Source organism: Telopea speciosissima, chromosome 6 (assembly GCF_018873765.1).
Source record: "Telopea speciosissima isolate NSW1024214 ecotype Mountain lineage chromosome 6, Tspe_v1, whole genome shotgun sequence".
In the NCBI taxonomy this organism is placed as follows: domain Eukaryota; kingdom Viridiplantae; phylum Streptophyta; class Magnoliopsida; order Proteales; family Proteaceae; genus Telopea; species Telopea speciosissima.
Window position 1 is genome coordinate 56910871 of NC_057921.1, and position 16481 is coordinate 56927351.

At 37.7% G+C, this 16481-nt stretch overlaps 2 protein-coding genes across 8 annotated transcripts in view; both read right to left on the reverse strand.

The window, feature by feature from the left end:
• LOC122664365 (ceramide kinase) overlaps positions 1-16481 on the reverse strand; it is a 23235-nt gene continuing 6754 nt past the window's right edge. Inside the window, exons 6-14 of one of the 6 annotated variants that reach the window (XM_043860149.1) lie at positions 12290-12506; positions 12175-12183; positions 11898-11982; positions 8780-8929; positions 8077-8178; positions 7250-7639; positions 6475-6541; positions 6237-6397; positions 4983-5569 (exon numbers count right to left, since the gene is read on the reverse strand). In XM_043860149.1, the coding sequence (XP_043716084.1) occupies positions 6260-6397; positions 6475-6541; positions 7250-7639; positions 8077-8178; positions 8780-8929; positions 11898-11982; positions 12175-12183; positions 12290-12506 (1158 nt within the window). In that variant the 3' untranslated portion in view covers positions 4983-5569; positions 6237-6259. Of the gene's footprint in view, positions 84-4982; positions 5584-6229; positions 6398-6474; positions 6542-7249; positions 7640-8076; positions 8179-8779; positions 8930-11897; positions 11983-12156; positions 12184-12289; positions 12507-16481 lie in introns of those variants that run through there. The other 5 variants (XM_043860145.1, XM_043860147.1, XM_043860146.1 and 2 more) reach the window with 5 other exon arrangements.
• LOC122664366 (poly(rC)-binding protein 3-like) overlaps positions 10836-16481 on the reverse strand; it is a 25431-nt gene continuing 19785 nt past the window's right edge. For both annotated transcript variants that reach the window (XM_043860153.1, XM_043860151.1), the window contains exon 10: positions 10836-10846. The gene's annotated coding sequence lies outside the window, so the exon portion shown is untranslated. The remainder of the gene's footprint in view (positions 10847-16481) is intronic.

The following is a 16481-nucleotide window of genomic DNA, read 5'->3' on the forward strand; positions in this document are numbered from 1 at the left end:
GATGTGCTTGGAAGAGCTCACCATCCAAATCCCAGACACTCTCATCACCAAATGACATAAATGTGAAGGCTAGCCGCAGGTGTCTATATATCATAGAAAAAATACAAACAATTACAATTATGTTGTAGGTAAAAGAAAAAGAAGATGAGATACAGAAAAAGAAAGCAGAAAGAAAATCAAAGGGAACATTGCATACATGATTCTAAGTATTGGTATCGTATCGTCCGTATTGGGTGATATGAATTGATTTTGCCAGTTGTTGATACCGATACCGTGCTGATATTGTATCGGTAACATTGTACAGACAAGGTGTAAAATGATCAGAAAACTCGTTTTTAAAGGAAATTCAGGGATATTTTTGTCCAATACAATCGATCCAGGCCGATACCGATACGATATCATATCGATTTTGCGGGTCACGGATACCCATTCCAATACTGTGCACTAAAACCATGATTGCATGCACTGAGACATCTCATCGAGGATTTTCTCTCTCTTATTAAAGGAGTAAAATCAGACGTTTTGGGTCAAAATACAATTGACACTTGGTTGTAGGTACCCATGATTATCTTGACAGTAGTACCAACAAGGGAGAGACTAAGGTTAGAATATTCCAAAAAATGGGTGTTCGGATGGTCCAACGATGGTTTCACGTCCCATTCGATCCACCCGTTTCCAAACTGTGAAAGCGAGAGAGAGAGAGAGAGAGAGAAATGGGTTAGTCATGTGATGGAGGACCAGGCAAGTGCATCTTATGGGTACAAATGTACAATACAACCATGTCATTTTGTATTTACATTCATATCCATTTAATGGTATTTTAGTAATTTTATTAAACTTTGAATTAGAGTTTGAGCAATTTAATTTCCTTGCTTAGATTGGACTAGGGGTGTCAAAACCTAACTTGAACCAATCAAACCGATTAAAAAAACACAGATCAAATTGAACCAGATTTTGGACTAGGGTATGACAGAATCGACTAAAAATCAGACCGCACAAAATCGACCGATATTCAGATAAAAAATGAACCGAATACAAAAGATAAAACAAAAAACTAATATAAATGATTTTATTTAATAATACTAATGCTCATTGATTGTTTTTATACTCAATACTCATTGAAAGATGAAAGTCGGCTACCTCTCCCTTTATTAACAAGCAATTTCCCCCAAACCGGGTCGTACCAAAAAAAAATTCCCCCAAACCGGGAGAATAGTATGCCAATAGTTGTAAGAGATCTTGTTCAGTTATAAAATATATAAACATAACTTCATAAGGTTTGACAAAAATGGCAAAAAAATTCTATACTCCAAGTTACTCTCTCTACAGTGAGTTTCTGTTGAAAATTGGTTTTAAGTGCCAAAGGAAAACAATGGCTACAGATTAGCGGTTTACTTCTATAATGATGTATTGTGATCGTGATTTGCTTCAATTTTCTATGGATAGGATTACTAAATAGTGTACGTACTCAGATTTCTACGCGATTTATCGAGGGGCTTACTACAATGATATAGTCTTGATAAATACTCTAGTGCAACTTAATTCTGGTTGCCTACTAACTTCAAATTTGATCAAGTTTGCGTTAACATTTTTTAACTACACATCTTTATCAAAGAAAACTATCTAAACTTTCTTCACTACAAGTTATGAAAGTCAAATCTCATTGTGGTTCAAGTTCGAAATACAAATCGATCGACATTAATCCAATACTAAAAACCCAAAGTCGGACTAGGCTGAAACATAAATTTCTTAACTGTTTAGTTTTGGACTCATGCATTTTCAAACCAAAATCGATTCAATCCGATCTTAATGAGCCGAATCGATCGTTTGAAACCCCTATTTTGGCAATTGAGAGAGATGTATGTGGAGTCCTCTAACCACATGGACGACCTTTTCATGTGTATGTCCATGCACCCACCTCTTTTCAATTGTCCACGTATTGGCATATGCACTCGATCTCATGTTGTAGTTTCTCCTTCAGAGCTATATTTTGGCATTTGGCTGTTTGGTTCCATTTGCTCTGAAACTTGACAAGTGGGTAGCTAGCAACCTTGTTGTCCATTTGTCTACAACTTTTGGGCCCACACATCAAAACCATGTGACAGATTTTTAGGCCAACCAGATAAATTTTATATAGTCCGGTCGACCATAGTAAAAAATCAACCAGTATTATTGCATATATCATTTTTTCTATGTTGTAGTCATCATAGTAATCACTAATCTCCAAAACCAGTCAATACAATTAGATTATGTTATTTATGTGTGTCTCGCATTCTTGTATCCGTTTTGAAGATTGACTTATTGCGACATTTTTTGGTGGCGATTCAAATTAGATTTATTTTCTTAGACCTGTGATGGTAACAGAGGACTTGGGCCGGTACGATCCGACCTGATGGATTGACCTGTTTACAAGAGTATTTATATAGTTTACCTGTCTTGTAGTATAGAGAGTGAAATTTGGGGATTTTTTGTCTTTAGGTATATGGGTAAGAGTTAGGAGAGTCGCTTTAGGTGTTTCTTGTGAGATCTCTACTTGTATCTTCTTCCATTACATAGAGAAACTTCTTCAGTTTCGCCCGTAAATGTAGCACATCGCATTGGTGTGTAAACCATCTTAAATCTCTGCATCATCTTGTTCTATTTCATATGTTTCAAAGGGAATGATTTATGTTACACTGAAATGTTGTTTAAACTTAATCACAAATTTTTTATTCTCAATTCTCATCATCATCAGTGACAGAGTTAGCTTAACTACGCATGCAAAGAGGGCCAATTTGGGAGTTTGTATCCAAGTTTTACCAATTCAAATTAGATTTGGACTCTTCAATTCAAAATTTTCAGTTTTTTAATGCAGACTAAAACGTTAATCTGATTTGAAAATCTTCACTTCAAATATCAAAAGATCAGAAGAAAAACAACTATTATTTAAGGCAACAAAAAAGGAGAGACAAAAAAAAAAAAAAAAAAAATACACCCACACTGGTATGTTGCCGACCAATTAGAACTTCAAATTGGAAATCTACAGAGAACACCTTATTCAACCCTTTGTTCCTACGGTTCTACTTCGAAGCACATCATTGGCCATCTTCTCAATAACCCCAAAAGAAACTGATTAATATTAAGTAGAGATCTCACACCATCCACCTATCAAATTTTAAGAAGTCCTTTCAGAGCTTCAGTTACATTCCTTGGTTCTCATGCGCCAAACTCCGGAGAGTCTTTGCAGCTTCTTCTGTCACTTCTCTTTCCTCTTCTTCTTTGCAGATCCCGAGGAGCTGCTTCTCTAATTGGGTTTTACTCTTCACAATTTTGATGAGGTGCTTCTCTAGTTCGGCTTTACGGCTCACCAAGTTACGACGAAGTAGAGAAGCAACTAGTCGAAATTGTGAAGGAGATGAAAGGAGAGGAGGGAAGAGAAGGTGGATTGCTTGGTTTCTTGTTGGAGTAGAGAGTGGAATGAAAAGCGTGTGATATTAATTTGTAGAGTGAAGTGTAAAGAGAAGAGAAGAGAGGACAACTTTTAAAGTCTCCACTTGACCCACTTCTTTCATTAAAATTACCAAATTGCACCTTATCAATGAACCCAAATTGGAATATAAAAACTACTATTACATATGCTTTTCATTTTGAAGTAATGGCATTGTTGTAATTTACTATAGTAACTAGTCCAATTTCGAACAAGAAAGAAAAGAGTGTCACATTCTTTAATTCTCCTTAATTTTTCTGAATAATATATTGGGGGGTTCATGCGTTTTGTAAGAGCTAGCTTTAACCCTTTAATGGTATGAGTCTATAGTCAAACATTAACTTTAACTGTTTTGGAAAAGGGAGAATGTTCTCTGTGCCGCAGCGCAGCCTGCATCAAGGTACATGGACAGTCTGTGCAGGGGGACAAGGTGATCATTGCATCCACTTCCATGTACCTTGGCGTGAGGGATCACATGAGGGACAAAGAACCAAAAGATGGCCTTTTTGTCTAGGAGAAATTAGGTTTTACTGCTACTTTGGCCTCTTGCTAGTTCACTTAGATGCATGGGTTTTTCTCTTGATCATTAATCCAACAATAAATTAAGAGAGCTGAAATTATTATCTTAGGTCACAAAAGATGGTTATTTGATCCAGATTGGAAGTGGAAAATGCAAACCCAGCTGGGCTAATCTGCAACTCATGAAACCGAGTTTTATTTTGTTAAAACTCTAATTAAGGTTTTGGGTTGTTATCCATAATGTCAAATTACTCAATATATCATTTCTCTGATAATTGTCTGTGAAAAAAATTCTATAAAATGTTAAAAATATATGAGCCAAATTGTTATTATAAATACCCATATTCGATTGGAAAATGTGTGGGTTTCATTAATTATAGAAAGAATAACAAACATTTTATCTCGAATTATTTAATTGAATAAGCAAATCCAACAAGATTGTAAGCTAAGCCAGCCTAAATATAAAGCCTAATTAATTTTTTGAAGTTCTTCCATGTCTCTTTAAGGTTCTTGGTGAAAATTTTCCCTTTTTCTCTCTCTTTTAATAGTTTCATGTATTCTGTCTCTTCTATTTATTGGTGAAGTTGTAAAAAATGAGTGCAAGCCAAGGGTCCTATAGTTATGATCGGGTACTAGCATCGAGCTTTAGCTGGAGCTTAACCAGGCTATGAGTCTGTTTAACTCTAGACGGTCTTTAAATGGACTCTAAACGGTGCAACCCTAAAATTGCCTCTAAAGTGGGCCGGAGGGAAAAATAAAAAATATATATGGAGTGAGTTTCCTTTCACTCATCACAAAAAGATAATTTTTTAATCCACGGGATTTTGATCTTCTAATATGTTGTACTACCACTTAATTTATGGGCATTGGAGGGAAAAATCAAAAACAGGAATTTCAAATGAAGGGAGGTATGTGTAAATATCCAAAACTCATGAGTAGATCTGTAATTAGGCCTTACCTAGGGGAGGTACATGTAAATTTTCCCTAATAATCTCAGTGACATTAACTTCATTGTACAGAATGATACATTAAAGTTGTTAAAGTTGCTCTGTAAAGTACATGAACCACCTGATTATGCAAACTGGATTGACAAGAGAAGGCAGTATGTCCAAATTAACTACATAACAGATGCATATCTTCAAAGGAGGGCTGCACCTGCCAAAAAGGGAGGAAAAAAAAAATTTTGTGGTACATTACAAAACTTGCTTTGATTATGACTGCACTTCTTATTCAATCAGCAGATTCTTGTAGAGGCTAATGCAGGTGCTAACTGCCTCCAGGAAGGAGACCATCCTTATTGAATCTCCCTTGAAGTTGCATAAGATATCTTTACTGCAGCTATGAAATTGCCAGTATCAGTTCCTTCTTGCCAGCTTTTGTCCATCTCTGACTTACTAATGCTGAGAAGAGTTTATGAATTCAGATGCTCTCTCAATGGCTACACTAGCTTGAGCTCTGATTGCTAAAATAATTACATCGTTTATAGCTTGTTTGACACCGTAGACACCATTATACTTGATGACTATAATTTCCCTGGATTCATTCACATTCCTGTTAGATAAAAATGGGCTTCAACCTGGGACACTGCAGAAAAATACCTGTGTCAGGGTGCTGGATATTCAAAACACCATCCTATAAAGAATTTCTTAATAAAACTTGAAAGTTTTTGAATTCCCAAAATGACAAGGTTTTCCTGTTATAATGCTGCAACATAGTGCATGGAAAGCAAGGAACCATTATTGCATTAGCAGCATCATCGGTGCTGTGGTCACATTAAGCCATAAACAGACATAGAATGATTGTGCACATGCAAACAGACATAGAATGGGTCAAGCATGAGAACCCAATGCAAACTGGAGTTTCTGAATTCAAATCAAATCCATTTGGCAAATATTTTGGTTGTAAAAATTTCTATTCCAGATAATCATTGTCATGCATCAGTTTGAGACTGACATAAATCAATCTTTGAAGAAGCTAATCTAATTCTGATTGTTTTATCTCTAGGTATACCTTGAATGTACATTGTAATTATCCTTCAAAGTGCATTTTTATGCCAGCTGACTTGAAACCTTTGAAAAAATATTTTTGCAATCAATCTTCATGTCTTTATTCGTAAAGGGAGAGTGTAAGGCTGATCCAACATCATTTTATAAAAATAAACTATTCTTTGACCCAAAAATACCAGATTGCACAACGCAACTGTCATGAAATGTCAGAAACAAGGGGTTCAGAAAAGATTCTTACTATTAACCCTGTTTGAAGCTGCTTGCATCTTTAAACTTCAGGGCCAGATGCAAATAAACTAACAAGACCTCTAAAAACTTGTGCTGAGAGTTGATGTGCTTGGAGGAGCTCACCATCCAAATTCCAGACACTCTCATCACCAAAAGACATAAATGTGAAGGCTGGCGTCTATCATAGAAAAAATGCAAACAGTTACAATTATGTTGTAGGTAAAAGAGGAGAAGATGAGAGATGACGGAAAATACTTTATGATGCTCCACAAACTTGAAGTTCAAGGGGCTACCATCTTTCCTTGCAAGTTGTGTAAGGTGCCTGTAGACATTAACTCTTGTTAAAAGGATGTTACATTTGAATATGAAAAATTCGCTGAAAGCATATACGATCCCGGGGGGGGCAGATCCATAATAGGCATATAGAAATTATTGTACGTCAAATTACATCAAAAGTATTGGTTTCAGAAGATGGAGTCTAATGTTTTTTTCGCCTGGAGAACTTTACGGATAGAGTAATTAAATGACAAAGAACACAAGGATAACTGGAGTAATAAAAGCAGATGGAACAAGAAACAAGAAATGAAACTGATTTTTAATAACAGAAAACACATGTCTGTCACCATAACTTTTTGAAAACCCAAAATGCAGGCAAGTGCATATATTTTATTTCATTTATTATGGGATACAATTCAAGCATTTTCATTCATGTAGGTGCTCAATATAAAGAGAACGTGCATGAAATAAGGTGATGCGCATGATGAAAAGGCTGGTGGATTAAGGTGTGGCACGCATCTTCTACCTAAATACATTGTCTTTGAGGCAGCCAATTCACAAGTCAAGTGTCCTTTTTTACAAAGATTAAATTATGATAAACAATTTATGGCATCTAACAGAAGTTAGCAGAAACAAGTCTACAATATCCACAATATTCATGCATGTTCATAAAAACACAAGATTAATAAACTTTTGGACACAGCAATAATGAAAACAAAAATCAAAAGAATGACAGAGAAGTCTTTCCAATTACCATAAATAAAATGTGCGAGGGCACTCTTTAATTAGTATGAGATGCAAAAAACCATCTGCAAGATGAGCATCAGCCACCAAACCATTAGGAGCTCTTTCATTGCGACAGGAGATGACTGCTGCACCTACACTAAGGAAACGCCCCTTGGATTGCAGCCACCTTGAGTCTTTGGGAATTGTGTAATCTGTCTCTGTGGGACTTTTTGTGGTCATTTGTGTTGGCTTCACGGACTCGGTACAAACACTACAATTAACATGGCAGAGCAGTCTTTCAGGTCTTTTCTGTGGAACCCCCAGTGATCTTGTCCCACTACCTTGAAGACCTTTGACAGGAATTGCATTTACTTTTTCTGCTTTAACTTCTAAAAATCTTATGTCAGCCCCATATGACCTGAAGAAAGGAAAGGCATGATTTCGATAATCAGAAACATAAGAAATCAACTCAAAAGAGTTTGGAACTGAATCATCTCCACAGACAAGAACATAGAAGAACCACTTCCAGAAGGAAAGTTTTTCAAACTGAGTCTGTATATGAGTTCTTTCCAGAAATGCTGGTGATGGTTAGTAATAAATATATTAAGGTAAACAAAGCTAAAATACTTATTGCATTCTTGCTTTGGTTGTTTCCCACTTGAGTCCTAAAGAGCTTTGATTGAAACATTCAATTCAAACCAAGTTCACCAATCTTTAGGATGACTTCGACACAGTTTATTTTGTCTCAGCACAATGTTCTCACAAAATGATTTTAGAACGAGCCAACTCAAAAGGTTTTCTGTATTAGGGATGTGCTCAGAAAAGTTGAGCATAAACTTTCATGAGAAATAATACCTGTGCTTTAAAAACACCTTTGTTCCTGCATAATCATAGCGTTTGGGGCCCATCCAGCGGTAATTTTCACTCTCCTTGATGACATCTCCATAGAATCCATATCTGGCAATAGAGGGACAGTTAAATTAACAAATGGCATCCCAGAAGTAAAACAACTAAACTGCATAAGTACATGTAAAACACAAGATAACACGATTATAACTAATCTATGATGTTCAAGTGAATTTAATTTTTTTTCAATAATAGCCCTAATCTGAGTGACTTTGCTCCTCAATCTTTGGTTTCTAATTGTTTAGTTAAAAATCTCGGATTCTTCCATAATGAAATTAGAGAGCATTATTCATCCAAAAAAAGAAATTAGAGAGCATTCTCATCCTTGATACTAGTATTAGTTGAAGATGATAACAGTACAAAAGCCTGAAATGAGGCCCGGTGTCCTGGAGCAACAGAGCAGCTCCTTGTCAGGACTGAGAAATTATAGTCATTAACTTAAACCATATTGGAAGAGTAGACAAAGTAAAAGTTCAAGCTGTCAATCGTCAAACACTTTAGATGGGAGCTATTAATCTGTTCAAGAGACTTTAATACAGTTTTTCTTTAAGCAACTTAGTCACAGAGACAAGTGTTAGAGATGGAAAATTAAGTGTCAAGACAGGCTGACCTAAAAACAAAGCTGAAAATGTCAACAGGTCAAGAGAGTTACCCAGCAAAAGAAGCCGCGTAGCGTACATAAGGTGCCTCCTTTGACAAGATACTTGTTTTCCATCTGACAACTTGAGCTATATCAAAGCGTATCCTTTTACCAAGGACAATGTGCAAGGCAGATGTTATGGGATCTCGAGTTCCAGTAGTACTACAAAGAAAATCAACAGAATCTTGCTTACAAAAATGAGGCCAAATCTACAAAAAGTAATATCGATCCGAGATTGTCTTATAAAACCTGCACAGTTTGATCAAAAACAAAGATTTTGTTGTCCAAAGCTTTCAGTAGCAGAAGAAATTTCAGTAAATGGCATTCATTGTGCATAAAGAAAAACAGATTTTTGTAGACCTCCAACATCAAGAAAATTATATTAAAGCTGGGCCAGGTCTATTCTTGTTTCTCCCCATTCTCCTGCCCACTCTTGAGACAGGAGATTAGATAGTTGTATTTAAGAACTCACTAACCTAAAGTTTTACAGCCTCATAATAACTAAATTAGAAGAGAGAGAGAAAATAAGAAGAAGAAAGAGGATAAATGGCATCATGAAAGAAAAACCACATATAATTAATCTAAAAAGAGATTACTCCTGCTACACTGTAAGCTCGGGCCAATTCTGATTTCTACCTAGGAGGTATTATCAAATTCTTTGGAGAAGATACTAGGCCTCAAAGTGAACCTCTGTTGGAGTATAATTGCTAGAATCAATCCTGAAACTTATTGGAGACCTAGTGTCTGTTCTTAGTTGCTTGGTTTGAAAGCAACCCATAAAGCAACTAAGCCCTCTGATGGGAGCCAACTCACAGTCCCTTGATAGCACATAATTCATCCCCAAGAAGGTGCATTATCAGAGGAGCTTCCAAACACTTCCTCTAAACGAGATACCATGAGTAAGCATCATTCTCATTCTCAACTAAAAATTAAATATAAAAAAAAAACCATCATTCTCAACCAGAGAAGTCCTTCAGCAAGCCACAGGTCAGCAGTTCTTCTATGGCATCTTCACAGCCAAACCAAACTTATACTCCACCTCATGGGCATGGTAGTACTGACAGACCTACCTCGAAGACGAACTAAGATACAGTGCTTCACGTAAAAGGGGCCCTAAATTGTTCCATAATTTATAACATTGCCATTATCTTAATGATTTGAGTTTCTATCACTCGGAGTGAACCTATAGCAACCCAAAAGCAGGGTTTTGGAACCTGGGGTAGCATTAATTGATACATTTGCATGTATGCGGCTCAATCGGCATGACCTGATCTGGAAACCCAGACCAAGAAAAACCAGATCCAAATCAGGAGAATTTTGGCCCAATAGGATTGGTAGGGAATTTATTTTATTAGAGGTATGTTTGTAATTTGATATCGAATATTTAATTCTGCTAGCGGTCGATAAGCAGGAGCTAGTGATAAAGTCCAAATTGGTTTCAAGTTACAGTAGGAGTCTTTTGCTTATTCTTTTATTTATGAGATATAATCCATAGAGATATAAGAATAGAAATATTGAGTTTTTTTATGAGTGTGCTATTGTGCTTTGGTGCACTGCGTAGACTGGGAGGAACTTGGATGTCATCTACCCCTCCTACTTGTCTGCTCACAATACATCATCGTAGGTGTGTCTTCCTTCTTTCCCTCCTTAAGTTTCTGTTATGTTATTTACCAATTTCATTCTTTATTCCTGTTTCTGTTTCTCCTTCTTGTTCTTCTTTTTATCTGTTAAAACACCTTGCTCTTTTCTGGTTCAACTTTCCAATTTGGGTGGTACTTACAGGACAAACGGATTGGGTCGACCCTATCAATTCCTCTTCTTTCCTCCTGAAACTGAGCACGTGAGTTCCTTACCTAAGCGCAATTCTGCCTGCAACATTCGAGTTAATGCTTTTCCTGGTCTGTCAAATCTTTAGTTCAGTTCAGATCTGTCTTGGAGTTGTCCGCCTGAAACATGTTCAGTCATTTAATATTATCTTCTAGCTTATTATTTTGGGTGTCCATTGGTTAGATCCATGAGGGCTGTGGATGAGGATTCTTAGCCTGCAATCTCAGGCTGAACAAAGTTAAAATGAGTAAGCTCTCACCGTTTGTTTACTGTGAATACCATTTGTTTTAGCGGGAGGAAGAAGAAGACACTAAGATTTCTTATTTGCATACAAGGTCAGGACCTTGAAATTTTATAGAAGTCCTCTCTTTCTTAAGTTGTCTTTGTTTTATTCCTATCTTTTCTGAAATTCCAGATTCGGCCTTTCGCTTTGCATCTAATTACTTTATGTTCCAGACTCCTTTTCTTGCACCAAAAAGGGTCCTAAACTGTTCCAGAATTTAAAAAATTGCTAGTCTCTATATCATTTGAGCTTCTATAACTCGGAGTAGGCCCATAACTACCCAAAAGCAAGGTTTTGAAACCCAGGGTTGCACTACTCTACTTCAGGAAACTGAACTTAATGCCTGACATTATCCTCAAACTCTCCCCTTTTGGATAATGCAAGCCTGGATATTAGAAAATGTTGTTTTTAAACATGGAACTAAATCTCGGTTGAAACTGACCGAAATCTCCAAGGTGTCTCGATTTCGGACCTGGCCGAAACTCAAGTTTCGATCTTGGGTCTCAGCCCAAAAAGGCCAGGGTCGAAACCCCATATCGAAACCTCAAAACGAGATCCGGCACGTCTCAATTTTGGGCCTCACTGAAACCGACCTCGAAACCGAGATTTAGAACCTTGCTTTTGAATATTACCTGGCCATCTAACTTAGGTCTCAAATTTAAACAAAATATTGAGAACTCCTAATAAAGTTTCAGTATGCATACTCTGTTCCTATAGATTCAAATATAGAAAGGTTTCTTTTTCTTCTATAGGCTCATGCCTTAGATTGTAGACACTCTATATTTACCCTTGGTTCCTTCATCCTGAGCCTTATAAGATCCCTTCATTCATTAAGTAATGATCATAATATCATAACAGACAGAAACAACAACATTAACAGATTACCCAAGTAAAGTATTGAAATAATCAATAATAAGTAGAGAAACAACTCTCCTCGGGACGACATTGGATACAAAAAAGAAAAAACAAACTATATGCTTGAGAGAAATATCACAGAAAACAAGAAAAGCAAGAAAATACCATATCACAATGGCATCAGTTGAACCTGCAGGAATAATTCCAAGTCTAAATCGTTCATTTGGGAAGGACAATATAGTATCTTGATCTGCATGAATTGCAAGATAACAGAAACTTTAGCAAGTCAGTCAAGTGTTACGAAATATGTATTTTAGTATTTCTATAAATAAACTTTTTAAGAAAGGAAAAATCATATACTTTTCATTTATATGTATAACAACACACACATACACACAGAGCAAACAAAGTTACAGAATATAACCTCTATTGCTAGACCCACCATCAGATCCTGCAATTTCAGAAAAATGCAGTGACATATCAGGTCTCCACCTATTATTTCTGGCATCAAATATAGAGCTAAACTTGCAGAGAGTTATAGTTACCATAGGACATACTGATGTTTGAGAAGCCCGAGCTACTAGGTTCGGAACTTAAAAGAAGAGGTTCGTTTTGATGAGAACTCTCAGAGGTAGTTTCATTAGAATGATGGACGAGATTGCTCTCACTATTCCCAGCCATATGCACAAAATCTGTAGGTGCTGGTGGGTAAGGAGCCTTATGCCTTGGAGAGAGTAAACCATTCAGAATTTCATTGAAGAAACCATCACCACCCTGGAACCACATATATCAATAGGTCATCAAAGTAAAGGAAGTATGCAGTACAGCCCACCTAAAAAAAGTACTTAGCCTGTTGGAAAACACAGATTATATAAACGAAAATTTATGCCTTTAACCTGTCTTCTAAATCTAAATTTGGCTTCACATCAGTTGGATCAATTCATATTTCCAATCATTTGTAAGTAATATTATCAGTAGGTGAAGATATTTGTAATTAATTAAAGTGCTCCTGCCATTTGCAATTTTCAGCCTGCAGATAGCCCTGATTGACTACGACAATTCCCTCCAAAAAAAAAATTTTAATTTGTTGATAAACAAACTCTACAGTAACATTTATTCTTCAATGAATCACAGACCAGAGAAAATTAGGAAACTAGGATATTTAGAGTTGGGGAAGAGTCTAGTTTTTTGGAGAAAAGTTTGTTTTAAGGCTTAAGTGTTGGATCAACTCTACCTAGCTGGTTTCTGCTATTTTCTGGTATTTTTAAATTTCTACCAACTATTCTTTGGGTTTATTTTTCATATTCTGATGAATCCTACTACATCATGAGACGAATTTGGGAAGAGAAACCACAAGGTACTCCAGAATCCATCCCATTCTCTGTAACAGATTCTGGATTTGAACATTTTCAAAGCTGCATACAGCAAATATTTTTGAATTATTCAGGGGCCCCATTTAGTCTGTTGTTGAGTGTTGATATACATTGTTGCCGCCCTCACTTAACAGCTCGGGCTTTTGGGATAAGCAGTTGTTACATGGTATCATAGCCAGGTCAGGTGTTCGATCCCTGGTAAGTTTGAAGCATTTGTGTTTTGTGTTGTTGTGCCCCTACTCATTGTGCACCCTTGGTGTCACGTGTAGCGCAGTATGTGTGTTTGTGGGCCTGCACGTGCAGGGGGGTGTTGTGTGTTGATATGCATTGTTGCGGCCCAGCCCCTCACTTAACAGCTCAAGCTTTTGGGATAAGTGGCTGTTACAGACTCCATATTTCGTAATTGGTCCATTTCATCACTACTATTTGATCATTGGTCTTTGTCTCATTCAGGAAGAATCTGAGAGAAATGATAATTCAATCAGACAAAACAATCACTTCCAAAATGGAACATAATGCCATCACCTCAATAATGGAATCAGATCAAATACCAACATTGGTATTTAGTACCCACTCTATTCAATAAACTCAAAGCACGAGAAAATAAGTGGAGGCCAACAGAAGAAGTGGTGGGAGAGAGGAAATCACAATCCCCCTCATATTGCCCCTCTTTAAGAGAATTCTGAAGACAATGTTAAGAATATGAAGCTATTTGTCGAGAAAGTAACGTGCTCCGTAATTAACCCTCTTTAGTTCCACTCATTCTTCAACCATTCTTTTTCTCCAACTGACCCTCTTCAAGACTTCAATGCCACTTTGAATTCTATATTCACCTCTTTTTCCTTTTTCCTTTTTCCTTGGATAACTAAAAAAATTTCAATCAGAGAAGAAAGATGAGAAACCTGACAATATTAGCTCCCCCCCTCCCCTCCACATTGTACAAAAGTGCCACAAAATAAATTTTTTTTTTTTTTGTGGGGGGGGGTGTGTTACAAAAACAGCATCAGAGAGAGAGAGGAGACAGAGACTTACAAACCAAACCTAGCAGAGGATTTTTTGACATTGTAAATTAGTTCCTTCCATCTAGATTTGTGCTGAGAATCCCAGCCAGATCCTTATCTTTGCCTCTTGTTGCTTCACTAATAGAAAGTTAAGAACAACTCTCAAAACTGACTTGTTTCTTCCTTTCTTGATGGAACCTAGGTGCTTAGCATTACCCAGTTGCATCAATCGAACCTATCTAACAAGGATGTCAATTCCTGGCACTGAATCAAGTTGTTTGGCACCATTATTCTAAATACCCAAAATGCGGACTGTATGTTTAGTTCATGTATATATGTCAGTTTCCCCCTTCCCTCCTTCCCTCCCTCCATGCCATTCCTTTTGAAGAGGAAATTCTCTCTGCTATTCTCTCCCATAAGGCTAACAAAGCCCCCAATCCCAATGGCTTCAGTGTTGGTTTCTTCTCCTCCTCCTGGGATATAATCAAATTTGATCTCATTAAGGCCGTGCGAAGCTTCTTTTTTTTTTTTCAACCTTTCCCAAGTAATAGGGATCAACCAAACTTTCCTCTACTTCATCCTGGCGCACTGAATCAAGCTGAATCAAGCTGTTTGGCACCATGATTCTAAATACCCAAAATGCGGATTGTATGTTTAGTTCATGTACATATGTCAGTTCCCCCCTTCCCTCCTTCCCTCCCTCCATGCCATCCCTTTTGAAGAGGAAATTCTCCCTACTATTCTCTCCCATAAGGCTAAAAAAGCCCCCAATCCCGATGGCTTCAGTATGGATTTCTTCTCCTCCTCCTGGGATATAATAAAATCTGATCTCATTAAGGCCGTGCAAAGCTTCTTCTTTTTTTCAACCTTTCCCAAGTCATAGGGATCAACCAAACCTTCCTTTGTTCATCCCTAAGAAAGAAGGTGCTTCCTCTTTGTCGGAATTCCAGCCTATTCCCTTTTTAACTTATTGTACAAGTTCATTGCTACAATCCTCGCCAGCCGACTTAAATTTGTCGTCAACCTTCTTGCCAGTGCCAATCAATCTGCTTTAATCCCAATTCGAAGCATCTCTGACAACATTCTTCTTTTTAATGATCTTGTCAAGGTTTTGACCGATCCTCCCACCTACCCCCTTGTTGCTCTCCTGAAAATAAACATCCACATAGCCTTTGACTCCCTGTCTTGGGATTTCATTGTCAATGTTATGCATCGGATGACCTTCCCCCTTACTTTTATTCACTGGATCTATCATTTCCATCTCCTCCCCACGTTTCTCGGTGCTCATTAATGGTAGCCCAGCTGGCTTCTTTGCATCCTCTATCAGCATCCGTCAGCATCCGTCAATGTTGTCCCCTCTCCTCTTATCTTTTCAATTAGCACTTGAAGTGCTTTCTTGTTACATTCAGTCTAGCCTGGACCTTCACCTCAAATCCCCCATGTCCAAATACAAGTCCCTTAAACTCTCCCATCCAACCTTTACCGATGATGCCATGATCTTCTTGAGAGCTGATTCCCCCTCTTTGGAAGCCATTGTGTCTTGTTTGCGCCTCTTTGAGAGCATCTTCAGCCTTCACATTAGCCACTCCAAATCCCTCTTGTTTCTGACTGGGTTCTTCGATGATCTTAGGTCCGCTCTGAGGGGAGTTGATTGGGTTTTCCTTAGGCCACCTCCCAGTCCCCCTCTTTGAGGGAGTTGACTGGGTTTTCCTTTACCGATGATGTCATGATCTTCTCGAGAGGTGATTCCCCCTCTTTGGAAGCCATTGTGTCTTGTTTGCGCCTCTTTGAGAGCATGTTCGGCCTTCACATTAGCCACTCCAAATCCCTTTTGTTCCTGATTGGGTTCTGCGATGATCTTAGGTCCGCTCTGAGGGAAGTTGACTGGGTTCTCTTAGGCCGCCTCCCAGTCAAGTATTTGGACTTTTTGTTGATTCCCTCCAGGTCGACTGCTAACCCTTGCTCTCCCTAGGCTTGTAAAATGGTACGGTTTCGGTAATACGGTACGGTTTCGGTACGGTACCAAAAATAGGTACCCAATACCGATACCGTACCGTACCGTTTAAGAACCCTATTTTCAATACCGCAACCGTACCACTACGGTACGGTTTCGGTACGGTATGAAAACGGTATATATACGGTACGGTTTTGGTACGGTATGAAAATGGTATATGTACGATACAAAAAACGGTATAAATTTGATTCTTATAAACGGTATGAATATGAAAACGGTATATATACGGTGCAAAAACGGTATGCATACGGTACGAAAACGGTACGATTTCAAAAATGATACGGTTACGGTAAAACGGTACGGTTTCGGTACATACCGACGGTATGACCGTAAAAACCGTTACCGTACCGTACCGTGGTCA